Source organism: Polypterus senegalus, chromosome 7 (genome assembly GCF_016835505.1).
Source record: "Polypterus senegalus isolate Bchr_013 chromosome 7, ASM1683550v1, whole genome shotgun sequence".
NCBI lineage: Eukaryota > Metazoa > Chordata > Cladistia > Polypteriformes > Polypteridae > Polypterus > Polypterus senegalus.
Genome location: NC_053160.1, coordinates 96,282,965 through 96,299,580, shown reverse-complemented (window position 1 = coordinate 96,299,580; position 16,616 = coordinate 96,282,965). Strand labels below are relative to the sequence as shown.

General features: G+C 34.2%; 1 protein-coding gene across 2 annotated transcripts in view; it reads right to left on the bottom strand.

The window, feature by feature from the left end:
• Positions 1-5,678: 5,678 nt before the first annotated feature.
• prrc1 (proline-rich coiled-coil 1) overlaps positions 5,679-16,616 on the bottom strand; it is a 43,642-nt gene continuing 32,704 nt past the window's right edge. For both annotated transcript variants that reach the window (XM_039759037.1, XM_039759039.1), the window contains exons 6-9: positions 15,460-15,623; positions 13,144-13,247; positions 9,902-10,004; positions 5,679-6,247 (exon numbers count right to left, since the gene is read on the bottom strand). In XM_039759037.1, coding sequence (XP_039614971.1) covers positions 6,038-6,247; positions 9,902-10,004; positions 13,144-13,247; positions 15,460-15,623 — 581 coding nt within the window. In that variant the 3' untranslated portion in view covers positions 5,679-6,037. The remainder of the gene's footprint in view (positions 6,248-9,901; positions 10,005-13,143; positions 13,248-15,459; positions 15,624-16,616) is intronic.

Here is a 16,616-nt window from a genome sequence, read left to right as displayed (position 1 = left end):
TTATCTTTAAAACGATTGACAAACACGGAATGTAACTTAAACACAACACATCCTACAAATACGAACCTGATTGAAATAATGATAATCAAATCCTTGATGACAGCAACATTAATAACACTCACAAAACAATTACTGTATATTGACAATCATGTTACGTTATTTTTAAAATGTTCCCTTTTCTTTTTCATAACTTCTTTAACAAACTACTTCTCCGCTGCGAAGCGCGAGTATAATATATATATATCCTGATCTACATACTCTCAAATAGACAAACCACACGCTGTGGCGCAATGGAAGAGGCTTCGCCTCTAGCGCCAACGTCCGAGGTTCAATTCCCGAGAGGGGGTGCACTGAGTATGTACGCCTGATGACCCCAAAATTAGGACGAAACACGTGTCGCGTACTTTGCATTATTTCACAGTAAAACTATTTCAAAATATATATATATATATATATATATATATATCTCTCGCTATATCGCGCTTCGACTTTTGCGGCTTCACTCTATCGCGGATTTTATATGAAAGCATAACTAAATATATAACGCAGATTTTTCACTGCTTCGCGGGTTCTGTGGACAATGTGTCTTTTTTACTTCCTGTACATGCTTCCTAAGTTGGTTTGCCCAGTTGATTTCATACAAGGGACGCTATTGGCGGATGACTGAGAAGCTAACCAATCAGAGCATGCAGTTAAGTTCTCCTGACTGAGAAGCTAACCAATCAGAGCACGCAATTAAGTTCCTGCGTGCTGAATGCAGTCTTAACCAGGAAGTCTCGTCTCGCTCATTCAGCATCAACGTGTTTCGCTGTGTAAAGAGTTGTGCTCTTTGTGTTTATCTTTGTGCATAGTCAAGCCCTTCATTATAGCTCCAAAACGATCTGCTACTGCTTCAGGGGCCGTGCCCAAGCGCAAACGGAAGATGTTAACGATTGCGAAAAGGTAAACGCTTTGGATTTGTTGAAGGCTACGATTCCTTTTATTTAAAAAGTAGGAAAGGAATATAAGATCTACGGCCGCAGTGTCCTTTTAACCAGGGTGCAAAACGAGTTGTAAGTGGATGTAATAAGGCAGTAGTCTGGATGGAATCTGCGTTAGGGATTTGCATTGAAGACTGCCAGAAGAACAACAACGGCAGTGCTACACAATCGCCTGAAGTGGCTACTTTGGAAGAACTGTAACGCTCTCCTTTGTTGTGCAGTAAAATTAAACTCATTGTTATCGGACATTGTTGGCGAGTAACCATAATTAATTTTCTACTTACAGTACTTAGTACATGTACACACGTTTAGTGTGTGTGTGTGTATATATATATATATATATATATATATATATATATATATATATATATATATATATATATATATATATATATATATATATATATATATATATATAAATGACAGCAACACTCATCAATCACAACAGTGACAAAACAATTAAACTGACAATCATGTTATGTTATTTTCAAAATGTTTCCTTTTCTTTTCAATACTTCTTTAACACACTACTTCTTTGCTGTGAAGCGCAGGTATTTTGCTAGTACAGAGATAAAATCCACACACTTGCGAGCCTATGTTAGAGCAGTTTTGCAATGCTTAAATTGAAATGTTAAAGCCAAATTCAGGGTTCAAGAAAAGAAAGCAAGAAAAGCCTAAATGAGAGACCAGAGGGTGACAGTTGGTCCCTCAGTTTCTCAGGGAAAGGTCAGTTTAATATTGTTAGCCCATTCCACAAACGTGGTGCAAATGAAGCAGTTTACACGATGGATTATTCCAATTTAACAACCAAAAAATTAAAGAAATCTAATTAGAAGCCAGTTTGAAGAAGTTAGGCAGGCATAATATTATTAAGTAATCCATAAGGAATGGGAGGCATCGTAGTAAACAGAAAACAATTTTTTACTGCTGATGCTACTAATGGCAGTCAGCGTTTTAACTTTAAGTTAGTACATTTCTGGTAAACACTCAAAATCATTCTATAGAATTTAGGCTTTTAAAGGTTTTACGTTTAAGAAGTTTAATGAGTGCATTTCAAATTAAGTGGATCAAGAATACTTTGCTGCATAATAAGTCAATTTGTACCCATATTCCAAGAATAATCTTCACGAGATACAGTAGCCTTAATTTTCTTCTTTGGTGTGAATTTGAATATAAGAAACTTGCAGATCCTTTGTCAGATTTTTATACTGAAGCACTAATGCCAGCAAAACTGTGTTTATCGCATTATTCTTCACAGAATAAAAAAAGTCCTTTTTTAGATGCTTAGGTGTTATTTTTATTTTGGACATCTGTGACATTGACTGCAGTATCTTCGATTTCCACAAGTTTACATCAAAATATGATTCTCAGTACCTTTTCAAGAATTTATTTTAATTTTAAATGCCATTCCAGTGAACTTATTATATTTATAGAAGCATTATCATGCAATTGTCCTAAGCCTTCCTGATCTATTTATTGGCACTCTAAATATTTTGGAACAAAGTATTAATACATTTATCAGAAGTATTATCTCTTTATTAAATCAGATTAATTCAAGAGTGTACAGTTTATTGGGGGGCACCATTAAAGAAAAAATTAACTGGCAAAGAGCTTATTTAACTGTCAAGTTTTTTCGCATTCTCAATCAGAATCAGTTTAGCCCTGTTTTTAATTGATTGTCTCACCTCCAAAATCCATGTCTACTTGGATTACCTAGAATTTTTTTTTTCTCTCTTAAATTAAAAGATATAATTTTCTGAGAACAAATCTATTAACCATACCACTTTCATTTCAGATAAATTTTGAATATTTTTTGAGTATAAATGGATTTAGATGTAGCCTCTTATATAATCTTGTAAATTTCAGGTCTCTTAAGTTAATTAAGTTCTAAGATTCATTAAAACCTTCCAATCTGTTACTGCATGATTTTGACCTTTATGAGAGCATTATTTTTGTTATTTTATTTTAACATTATAAATGTCTTCTAAAAAAAATTAAAAATTTTGAGGACTTTTGAGGACTAACCACGTACAGATCACTATATAATACAATATTAAGTGTATTCAGTTACTTCATTTGGAGAGACACAAACACAAGCATCATCTTAATCAATTGAGTCACATTCATATTCAGAAAAAAAAAAGATTGTCTTTTGCCCTCTAGGAGCAAAATGCCACTTTATCTGAAGAAATGTAAAATTAGTAGTGCATTTAGTTGGTTTAAGCAACCCCAGGTGATTTTGTCTGGGCTTTATATGCACATTATAGGCAGTAATGCACAAAAGTACTTACTTCTTTTTGATCACACCTCTTAGTATGTATGGGGGTTTTAAGCACCCCTTAAAGCTGCAGTACACACACAACATGCAGTGTAAAAAGCACTTCATATTTTGCAAACATATGGCAAGTCAGAACCTGAATAAAAATGTAGCAATATGCAATGCAAAGAATATGGCTTGCAAGGGTTTCAGCTCCTTTTCAACTCTCACTATCTTAAAATGTTCTTGCTTACCAATGTGTCAGTTCTAGACAAAAGACATGAAGGTTGTGCAGGTGCTTCTCTTTTATACAGTGCACCTGCACAGGATTTTGGTGGCTTTTATATTTAAATAACAGCTGCCTGTGAATCACATTTTTTTCTGCTAGTTTTTGTTATTTTTCGCTGTTAACATAACATATAAAATAAACGGTGTATACTGTACAAATAAGTAACATCTAGAATCATTAACTTAAGCTTGAATATGCAGATATTTACTTATTTTTAAATTGGCTATTCAGACCTTTTGTCTTTTGGCTAATCTGACAGCCCTAGAGCTTTACCAGTTTGCTCAGGTAAAGTTAACAAAAGCTCTGATTGGATTTTGGCTTGGTGGGTTGTTGTGGTGACACAGCCATTGTACAGGGTTTATTCAGTCAGGATGTGGAGCCCAATATGATATCACTTAACAGGGCCCAAAATCTTTAGCAGCACCTCTGCTTTAGACCATATGCATTTATGACTTAGAGGGGCAAGCATACACTTGCATTCAAATTCTTAAGAGCAGCCCTGGGAGGTTAACTCACTCAGTCACACAGAATGTTGGGTTAATGGATTGAACACATAAGATTTGATACACTAGTAATAACACATTTTATTTATATAGTGCCTTTCATTGGTCACTAGCCAATAAAGCCTGTCTTAAATTTATCAAGCTGCAAGTCATTCATTTACTATTCCAACATTGTAAGGCTAATCATTAACTTCTAACAATTAACGCATTTATAATACTATTACAATAATTACCTTCCTTCATAAGGGTTGGCAACATATTAACAAATTATATTTGCGCTATTCAAGACCAGGAGAAAAACAGCTGATAAAACTATTGAAGTGTAGAAATAAAAAGGGAAATACATATGTTATGAGACAAATTCACATACAGTGTTTTCACTGTTTCCTCAACCAAACCAATTACTGTCACATTGCTGAGAATTCCAAACAGATGTCTCTTTATTTGTCAGCAGTTAGGAATGGTAAAAGAGTGTGCATTACAAAAGGCAATTTTTCTACTATTTAGTTAAATGTTTATTAATTCTACCTGCAGCTATAACTACAGAACTGGCATTACTCTGGTCATATCGCTAACTAATCAAGTTTTAGGTTCTTAAAATAAGTAATGTTAGATATGATTGTTCTTAAGTTTACAGAAAAATGCATGACACTCTTCTCAGTGCAAAGGAAATGAATCGACAACTTTAACATATCACATCTGAATTGAAAAGCACAGATCCTTACAGTAAATAAGAGAAACAAAAAATATTTACAAAAAAAAACAGGCATGATAAATGAACATTCATTTATTAACTTTCTCTAATAGAAGAAAAAAAAACTGTCAGCTTAGAGGTCATTCTCTTAAATGAAGCATTATTTGCAACAGTCACTCAAAGCCGAACAGGATGTATTTTAGAAAACAAACAGAATGATGGGCAATCTGAATTCAAACATTTGCATTAGGTCAAATTACATTCAAAGCCTACTGAATTCAAGAGGATAGCATTAAAACTAGAATTGTGCTCAGAATAAATCCAAAAAGGGTATTAACATATTTTAATTTTAAAAATAATCACATAAATATATAATAAAACTACTGAGCATGTATAAAGCCAGTTCTTTCAAAATCTCAGTCCTCTCCCTCTCCAATCGACTGAAGATCCAAATATACCCAAAAGTTCCTTATCACGCTTAACTGATGCAACAGGAAAGTAAAAATATTATCACGACTATGTCAAAAAAGCATCAATATCATGTCTGTATTTTTCAATATTGTCTCCACACACACACTCATATATATATATATATATATATATATATATATATATATATATATATATATATATATATATATATATATATATATATATATATATATATATATATATATATATATATATATATATATATATATATATATATATATATATATATATATACACACACACACACACTAAATTACATGTCAACTTTATGAATGATGTAGACTTCATGTTAGACACTTGCACTTTCTACTTTATGACCTAAAGACAAGTACTTTTTAACATTTAGCATGAAAGATCTATAGTGTTCTTTTCAGATATTTAACATATTTTTGTACTTTTTAATCAACATATACAGTCTGTATGTATCAAATAAAAATATTTCTATATTGTAAAAAATGGTTCCTGAATTTCAGTTCCCTTTATTTGGCAATACAAAAATCATGCCTGCATGCTGCTTCTCTTGAACTATTATCAAGAATGGAACAGACATTTTACTGTGCAAGTGATTGTCAATGTCTAAATCCTACCAAAAACAACAACAAAAAAAAAAAATTAAATGAAAGCATGTTACCTTAAACATATAGTAAATTAGTATATTTGTAAAATATTTTGTTGTTTTTTTTAAATACTTACACATCTTCCTGTGCAAGCATATGAGCTGTAGGTTTGAATGATGCTTAGAGTACAGTTTTGACTCAAAAGTCTCAGCACAAATGTCTGAAAAGTTGAAGTGATTTACAAAAAAGGTTTATCATAAACTATTTACACTGTCCTTGGAGGAAGGCGTAATTTGTACATTCCTGCTAAAGCTTTGGCGGCACTATGTATCATTTGTCTTCGGGACACACCAGTAAACATGATATGCCAGTCAGTCCTGCTGACATGAGGTATGTTTCTCTCGAGCACTTCACCAACTGTGATCATAAGTCCAGACCAACGTAAGTTGTAGTCAGGAGGTGTGAGACTTTGTGCCTGTGAAGTACAAAAAGAAAAAAAATAAATAACCAAGAAATATTTATCAATGCTACTGTACGGAAAAAAAAAACACAATATACAATACTCAGACACACCAGTTCAGCATCAACTATGTATATAGCAAAAAGCCATGTTGCTGATCAACATTAAGTGAAACACAAAGTATTTCCCCATACTCACATGTTGCACAAAGAAATCTGACTACTATAGCCAACAGCAAACTTAAAAGTCCAAGAACTACTGCTATGCAGCACAATCTGTATTTTTATATTTTTCATCTTTGAATTATGTAAATCTTGAGCATTATCTGTCTGTTCTATGTAGAAAAACTTATTTTACTGTTACTGTTTGGGAATGATTCTGTAAGAGTAGGGGTTATTAGGCTTGGTCATGTTATTTAGTTTTATGACTTTCATTCTACTACAGTGCATCCGGAAAGTATTCACAGCGCATCCAGTTTTATCCACATTTTGTTATGTTACAGCCTTATGGATTAAATTCATTTTTTCCTCAGAATTCTACACACAACACCCCATAATGACAACATGAAAAAAGTTTACTTGAGGTTTTTGCAAATTTATTAAAAATAAAAAAACTGAGAAATCACATGTACATAAAGTATTCACAGCCTTTGCTCAATACTTTTTCGATGCACCTTTGGCAGCAATTACAGCCTCAAGTCTTTTTCAATATGATGCCACAAGCTTGGCACACCTATCCTTGGCCAGTTTCACCCATTCCTCTTTGCAGCACCTCTCAAGCTCCATCAGGTTGGATAGGAAGCGTCGGTGCACAGCCATTTTAAGATCTCTCCAGAGATGTTCAATCGGATTCAAGTCTGGGCCACTCAAGGAAATTCACAGAGTTGTCCTGAAGCCACTCCTTTGATATCTTGGCTGTGTACTTAGGGTCGTTGTCCTGCTGAAAGATGAACCACTGCTCCAGTCTGAGGTCAAGAGGGCTCTGGAGCAGGTTTTCATCCAGGATGTCTCTGTACATTGCTGCAGTCATCTTTCCCTTTATCCTGAGTAGTCTCCCAGTTCCTGCCTCTGAAAAACATCCCCACAGCATGATGCTGCCACCACCATGCTTCACATAGGGATAGTATTGGCCTAGTGATGAGCGGTGCCTAGATTCCTCCAAACTTGACACCTGGCATTCACACCAAAGAGTTCAATCTTTGTCTCATCAGACCAGAGAATTTTGTTTCTCATGGTCTGAGAGTCCTTCAGGTGCCTTTTGGCAAACTCCAGGCGGGCTGCCATATGCCTTTTACTAAGGAGTGGCTTTCGTCTTGCCACTCTACCATACAGGCCTGATTGGTGGATTGCTGCAGAGATGGTTGTCCTTCTGGAAGGTTCTCCTATCTCCACAGAGGACCTCTGGAGCTCTGACAGAGTGACCATCGGGTTCTTGGTCACCTCCCTGACTAAGGCCCTTCTCCCCCGATCGCTCAGTTTAGATGGCCGGCCAGCACTAGGAAGAGTCCTGGTGGTTTCAAACTTCTTCCACTTACGGATGATGGAGGCCACTGTGCTCATTGGGACCTTCAAAGCAGCAGAAGTTTTTCTGTAACCGTCCCCAGATTTGTGCCTCAAGACAATCCTGTCTTGGAGGTCTACAGACAATTCCTTTGACTTCATGCTTGGTTTGTGCTCTAACATGAACTGTCAATTGTGGGACCTTATATAGACAGGTGTGTGCCTTTCCAAATTATGTCCAATCAACTGAATTTACCACAGGTGGACTCCAATTAAGCTGCAGAAACATCTCAAGGATGATCAGGGGAAACAGGATGCACCTGAGCTCAGTTTTGAGCTTCATGGCAAAGGCTGTGAATACTTATGTACATGTGCTTTCTCTCTCAGTTTTTTTATTTTTAATAAATTTGCAAAAATCTCAAGTAAACGTTTTTTTCATGTTGTAATTATGGGGTGTTGTGTGTAGAATTCTGAGGAAGAAAAATGAATTGAATCCATTTTGAAATAAGGCTGTAACATAACAAAATGTGGAAAAACTGGATGTGCTGTGAATACTTTCTGGATGCACTATATATCACATCATTCTTATATTGTAGGTTTTACCTTTCTATTCATACTAAACACATGACTTGTTGAACCAAGCAGAATAGTAATTCTCAGTCCTTCCTTTTATTCCTCTTTCATGTATTTCAATTTATTTAACAGAAGAGGAAAACATAGAAAACTGTCTTTACAACATACTGTATAAAAGTGACACTTCCTTTAAACTTTGCTGATAAACAAGTACACTTCTTCTGAAAAACTACATGTGGATCAAATTGCAGCCACCAAATACTGTAACACATTCAACAAATCTGATCACATCCACGACAGAGGAAAGTGCCCAAAGTTGAACTTTTAGCTTAAATGCTAAGCAGCTTTTATGGCTCATATCTAACAACTAGCATCAACCGGACAACACCATCTCCACTGTAAAATCTAATGGAGACAGCATTATGTTATATGTATTGTTTTCAGGAGCAGGTAATGATTAATCTAAGGATAACAGCAACAATGAATGAGTGAAACCCTATACACTTCTGCAAGAAAACTGAAGGGAAGATGTTTGTGTTCCAACAGTACATTAACTAAAACCACAAAGCTTAAAGACAATATAACATTACAAGCCTTTCAGTCACGGGTTATGTCTGATTTGCGAAATGCAGTCACTGATCTCGTCCCCAGACCAAATGACTGGAAATTGCCACCCATGTACACTTTATTTACTGAGTGCTGACTTTCTAACACAGTTGTACTTGCCCCTTTTTGTGACAGCAAATAATGCGCTGCCAGACAGAGCTGGCATTTTAACAGGCAAGGAGAGTTCAGCTGCAGACTCAGCTTTATTCCCTGAGCTTCTGTCTCAGTATGTAAAACACAAGACAACAGAAAGATGAACAAAGGTGAACCTTTCTTCTGTTTGTGAGGTTCAAAGTGTGTGTCCCGTATTCCATATCACTATAGACAACATACTGTACACATCCAGATGAACACTCTTTGGTTCTCAGCTCTCAACCACACAGCGCTCGCCCCTATGACTACAGACAAAATCAAACATTTTTGATTTTATCAGTGCAAGTTTCAGGCTAGTTTGTCTCAGTGATTGGGTGGGTATGTCACAGTAGATGATTGGCTTCATGTGAGCAACCCTGCCAACTGCTTTAGACTTCTGAAGATTATGTAGATGAAGGCTATAACTGAAAATTGCTGAGAAAATCGCTTAATGTGAAAAAGCCTTAACTATTATTAATTAAATGTTTATTATTTTCTTTCTTTGTGGGAGTAGCTTTTCTAAAGAGGAATTGGTGACTTGTGCATATTATTTCCCAATGCATCAAAATCTGAGAAGATGATAGGCGCAAGTGTGTGGGAGAAAAATGAAAATATAAAACTTACTTTTGTTTTTTAAAAAAACTTTACAAGCAAAGCTGGCGTAATTAGGATATATGTGATAATTATGCCAAATTGAGGCATCATAGGCAACTTGGGGCAACTGCACTTTACTAGTGTATTATTTCACAAACCATCTATTCAAGGCTCTGCTCATGAAATGTCTGTGTTAATGGCAAGCACTCAACATTACTGGCACTCAAAAATAAATACTATAAAAGGTTAAAGTTTGATCTCTTACCTGTTGTACAAATTCTAAAGGCACAGGGGTAGCTTGTGTGAAGTTTTCAATATGAATGCCATGTGCTGGGTCTTCAAGAATTAAACAGCCTATATCAAACCACCTGAAAAGACAGGTACATTTAAGACATTTTAAAAAGGAAAAATAAAAACTTTGTATTCTTAAATTCAATACACCAATATTCAAGCCAATGCTTAGTGATGGTTCAGTTTTTTTCCCCCTCTCACGAACATTTTTTTGTTGGACTGAAAACTTTGAAAATGTAATGTAAATTTATGACCGCATATGTACAGTATTAGGTACATGGACATTATATCTTAAAAGAGCAATTTTTGTATGAAAAATTATTAACCCAGAACACGCTAATTAAATACAGTATGCCTGTTGTCTTCATCTGCTTTCATGTACTGTATATTCACTTGGAGAATCATATTTTACATTGATAGCTGGGAAATAGGAATATCAGCATGCTTGAAATTAATGTTTTCCATTTTTACTTTTGTATCGTTTCATACATGCATGTTGGTAAAGTCACATTCTACATATAAAAAAATTAACATAAAGGCAAAAAAAAAATCTGCAATGTCTATATATCATTGGTACAGAAAACTATTTTTAGTGTCAGCAGAATATCTTTAAGTATACTAATAGAATTCTACAAATACATTCTTATGCACATTCTTTCAATGCTGACCACACACTTATATTCCATTTACTGATTTACATAGAAGTGTTATGAGGTGCACAATTTTCCACTACAGAAGTTGTTGCTGAAAACCTTAAAAGGTTAAACTACACCTAAGTTAAAAGAAATGCGCTCACTTTAAATAGAATTATTCTTTCTTATTACCTTTAGAAAGCTATGCTTAACTCTACTTTTATATTGTTTGAGTCAAGTACTGTATATGTATATATATATATTTGTATATATATATATATATATATATATATTTGTGTATATATATATATATTTGTGTATATATATATATATATATATATGTATATATATATATGTATAACTTAACTTGAGTAAAACAAATTAAAAAGTACAGTACTGTCATAATATCATGTTTTAAATATTTAACACTATATAATAATGCAACTTGACCATAAAAAAAATGAAACATGTCATCTATTAAAGGTCAAATAAAAACAGTGCCCAACACATTTCATTTAAAGAATCAGACTAAAATGATAGATGAATGAATAACTGATTTTAGGAGATGTGTGGCATTCATTTTAAATGCATCGTTTAATGCAAATCATATTATCAGTGCCAAACACTGTATGCTGGGCTTGACACAAAATTCCATATACAGATATCAAACTTAAATATATATTACATTTCACAAAGCTTATATCAAATTTTAAAGAGTTTATGTAAATATGAAATCTCAGAGTTTTCAGCTTATATAAGAAAGGGAGGAACTGAATTTCAAGCAATTTCAACACCATACTGTTTAGCCCATTATATACTTACTTTTATTAAAAGACAGGTATGCTTCATTATTGGAATTTAGAATCTATGCATCTACATGTATTTGAAGTAAAAAAAGTAAGGTTTATTTGTTGACAGATATTTAGTAGCTATTAATCATAACTAAGAAAAAAAACTACATTGTATGTGATTACTTTCTCAGTAAGTGTTCAATTAGATGATACTTTATTACAGATTTTGTGCAGGTTTTACAAACTCGCCAATTAATAGAAAATGATGGAATACAAACTGGCCATTCTAATCTCGCTGAAGCTGCACAGGAATGAGTATCAAATAATTGACTTGAAACCTCTAATTGAGACAGAGACAATAAAAGTATAGACATATTTTGTAGCACTACCCAAACTATGTGAAAATGAGGAAAGGAGGGCCACACTGTAATTGAATGACTGAAGGAGAATATAAATGGCATGAGGAGACAGATTCATATGGGTATCACAAGAAGAGGCAAAAATATAAGAGCTAAAGAAGATCTTACAGTATGTATGATGAGGAAAAAAAATGGACAAATAAACATAGGAGAAATAAAAGCAGTTAAGGAAATTATATAACAGAACAATAGAGAAGAAAAATATTTAATTCTAACACTTGTAAAAAAAAAAAAAATCAAACATGGTGAAATAAAAACAATTTCATGGAGGGGGGGCGGCACAGTGGAGCAGTGGTAGCGCTGCTGCCTCGCAGTAAGGAGGCCTAGGTTCACTTCCTGGGTCCTCCCTGTGTAGAATTTGCATGTTCTCCCCATGTCTGCGTGGGTTTCCTCCCACTGTCCAAAGACATGCAGGTTAAGTGCATTGGTGATCCTGAATTGTCCCTAGTGTATGTGTGTGTGTGTGTGTGTGCCTTGCGGTGCCCGGGGATTTGTTCCTGCCTTAAGCCCTGTGCTGGCTGGGATTGGCTGCAGCAGACCCCAAGTGTTAGGACATAGCAGGTTGGAAAATGACTGACTGACTTGATGGAGGAGAAAAGAGCAGACAAAAAAATAAACTTTATTCTATTTATGGACAACGAGAATCTTTTCATAATGACATGAGAAACAAAGTACGTACAGATGAAGGCAAAGAACAGTTGCTAACATTTAAGTAAATGCAGCACTGAGCAAAAATGAATATGAGAACAAAGCATATGAGTGAACTGTAAATTATGACTTTGGATAAATGTTACCATACATTTGTGAAAGATTGAGAAAACTTGAGGAGGAGGTATGTATTCAGGACAATTGCATATTATAACTTTTGTAATATTAAAAGAAAGGTTTATTACTGAGGTTCCTTGCTGGACAATAGGGGATAAGCTCACGTCATGACCTAAGAGAAAGGTTCCCAAGCTTTCACCTTCAAACCATCTAGTGTTCTCTCTTAAGGTAGTTAAAACCCCTAAGTACATAAAATTCCCATGTTAGCAAAGATAGCATATTAGATAAAAAAAAGGTTAAGATTGTCCAAGTACCTTATTACATTATCTTTCCATGCATTTATATTTGTGACCTAGAAAGCAGGGCTAGCATACAACATGTGGATATTCAAAGCTGTTGTGCAGTTGTTTTTCATTATAACAAAAACAAAAAATTAACACAATTATGGCCATATATACATTGCTCATTAACAATCTGCATGTATGCCTTGTGGAAAAAGGACCCACATCTCTTTTTTTTCTGGGTAAATGCAAAGATAGTAGTTAGGATGTTCCAAAGACAAACACTGAAGAAATACAATCATGAATTTAATAAAAATAAAACACTTACTTATCTGGAAACAGTTCCACAATAAAATTTTCTACAGAAATTGCCACTTGCTTTTCATGAAGAACACCAGACCGTCTAAGAATATCTATTCTCTCTTGTGCACCCTGTCAAAAATATCAAATATATATACTTTTAATATAAAATATACAATAAAGAGAATCAAAATTAATGTGTAAAGAGAAAGTAATGGGTTGAACATGTAAAAAAGGAAGGCTTCTGGTCTAATAAGGAGCACAAAGTACATTACACAAGATGGTCGGTTGGGTTTGGGTTTAGTCTTTTGGGGGGCTGGAAATATACCAGAGAGCAGATTAGTAGTACACAGACCAAAAGGATAATCAAGAATAAAAGGAATGCAGATTAGGTAAACTGGCACTGCTAAATTTACCATAGGGAGTAAGTATCTGTGGGTGCTGGCGCTGCGATGGACTAACAACCTTGTCTAGGTGTACTTTCTGCATTGCACCCAATGATTGCTCAAAGAGGTTAGAGCTGCTACATGACCCTGCCCTGGACAAGTGGGTTAGAAAGACGAAGGATGAAAGAGAGATGTTATCAAGCTAAAAATCAGGTTGGCAGTGATAATATCAATACAGTTTTTCACATTTGGGGAAGGGTTTATTGCTAAATTATACATGACATTGAGTATAATGTTTAAATTTTATGCTGTACTACCAGGTCAGGGTGTTTCTTAACGCAGCTTGTAAAAGTTAAATGGCTGTGGTAATGTTTTTAATGTAACAACATGTTACAAATAATTGCAATGAATGAGAATAAATGTACAAACTGTTTTTATTGGTTTCACAGTATCTATTTAAAGTAATTTAATATAATTCAATAAACTCCTTGCAATGACATATTGCTTAAATACCCGTTAAGAGTCACATTTAAATATCTCCCCCACCAAGGAGAAAAAAATTATGCATAAATTTGCCTTTTAGCAGAATCTCAGAGAATTCTGATGAAAATATTGGGTGGGGGTTGAATTTTGGCTTTGTTAAGTATGATTTGATTGTATGAACTGTTATTTGTTTTAATTAAAATCAACAAAATAAATTAAAAACTAAAAGCAAGTCTTTGACATGAATTATAAATTTGATAGTTACTGAATTTGCCAAAGGTAAACGGTATCAAGATGTGAAATTACGGAAGGCATTACTTAATTTGTACTTTAGCCAGACTTTTCAGCACTTGGCTGAAAAGAAAAACAAAAATAATTTGTGAATTTAAACAGACATTTATAGATGCCTCATATTTTTTTTCTCTGCATATCTGCTATATCCAGAAGCCATGTTGTAAGAGGTATTATAATAGATTCTTGAATATATTTCTCCTTATCTAGTAGTATATGAGACTGCAAAAACACTCATGTTACAATATTCTAGTATTTTCTTGTTTCTTTGATGAACTAATATTTTGTTTGTCTTTTCAATTTGTAATGTGCAGAAGTAAGAAGGTAATATCTGAATGATTATTTATGTTTTCTCTTAATTAAAAACACAGTTCTGCTTAGACCACATAAAGAAGTACTGTTTTAAGTGATTCACACAGTGTCACATATTAGACTTATGTCAATATTTGGATGTGCTTTTATTATTATGGAATAGCAATTAGAAAATTGTTATTAATCTGTTAGTAAAAAGGTTTCTATCTTCATATTGCCTTTCTTTTATTAAACTAGGGGCTTTGCCCCCCGCTCGCTTCGCCACCAACACCCATCCCCCCCACCCCAACCGGTGCTACACGCCAGTCACTTCGCATCTCTGTCACTCACGTATGTGGATTTTACTTTCACCAAACAACAAATCTTAATTCTTGTGGATATGCCTCTTCATTAGGAAGAAACACTACTTTTCCCTTATGGCAGCACGAATTAAGTCTCCAACTTAAAAGTTTAAATAAGAAAAATATATTTGATCTCTTTTGACTGTTCCGTTATTTCACCAAGTAATAATTTGTTTGTTTGCGCTAATGTGATCTTTACTATCATTTTTTTGAGACTTTTGAATTTTAGTATTTTCATTATCTTTAACCTGCTCTGCATGTGCATCGCGACAATGTTTTTGAATTCTTTACGACGTTCTACTTTGTCATCTACTCTGTCTTTAATTTCTGGCCCCTTTGGTTAAATCTCTTGGTGCAAAGTCTCGTTTTGCGGGATGTGAAAGTATCTCTCTGAAAAAGTCACGTCTCATCCCAGGCTAAAAAGTCTCGTCTCATCCCAAGATTTTTTTTTATTATAATAGAAAACAGTCATTCTAAAATTAAAATTCACAAATTAAATCAATTATAGGAACAAATCTGAAGATCACTTACTTTAAGTCCTGCTGCATAACCCACGGGCTGAGGAGCAATGTTTGACTGACCAGACTCCCCAGTTACCACAGCCAAACCAAACACTTCTTGGAAAGCATCTCGAACTGCAGCAACCTTAACTTCCTTATCTGAAGTAACAATGATGTCCATGTCACCACTAGACTCTGAAATAATTATTTATATTTGTGAACAACATTAAATCAAAAGTTGAAAAGCAAACAAATTCTGATCAGCATTTTTCCACAATGACTTAAAGTCAAGAACTACAAACCTAAACAGCATCCTGCTCATATGAGGTGCATCAACAGAAATGTAATCATGTAAATGCATTTTAACCAATGCTAGCAACAATGCAGACAATAAATAGAACAATGAAGTTCGACACTAATATTCTGCCACTTTACTACAGGTTTCTTTACTTCATCAAAACTAATCAAAAAAGAAAGTGCATTTATAGTCTAAAAAAGTTTCTTTGTATGTTTACCAATAACCTGATATTTTAGAATCCTACTTGTAGGCTCCACACTGCAATTATAATAAAGTTTTCATTTCTTGGCACAACATGAAGTTAAAAGAATTCTTTTCTTGTAGACATATGCCAATATGATGCAGAAATTACCTAGATTAGCTTCAGGAAGCAGAAGGTATGAAGAAAAAAACAGTACTTTCTTTGTATACTTCAGCTGTTTAACTATTTGTGAGGTTGATCTCGGCTTCTCTTTCTTGTTAAGTAACCTCTCTACAACACTCTCTTGTGACTTTCAGTGTTCAGTTTTTCTAGTCTTTACATAGGTTCTGCAGTTGGGGCTTAGTCATATGAACATTAACTGCTCCACTCTAAACATATTCCTTCTTTAACAGTTATCCTGTTTAGACTACTATAACACGACTTAATAGAAGGGATTATTAATATTATGTACATCTAGAGTGCAAACACAGTGTTATTTTAACTACTAAAGAAATGCATTATCTTTTTTGCTCAGTGCTCGTGTAATGGAGTCTAAGCTATGCAAACCTATGTTCTAATTTCTGTTCAAAATGTTTTCTTTACTCAATGATAAAAACATCAGTTTTGAAGTTTGAGATATCAAAAGCACCCAAAAATGTAATGCATACATTTGCATGGTCAACCATCAAATCAAGTCCAAAGATAATAG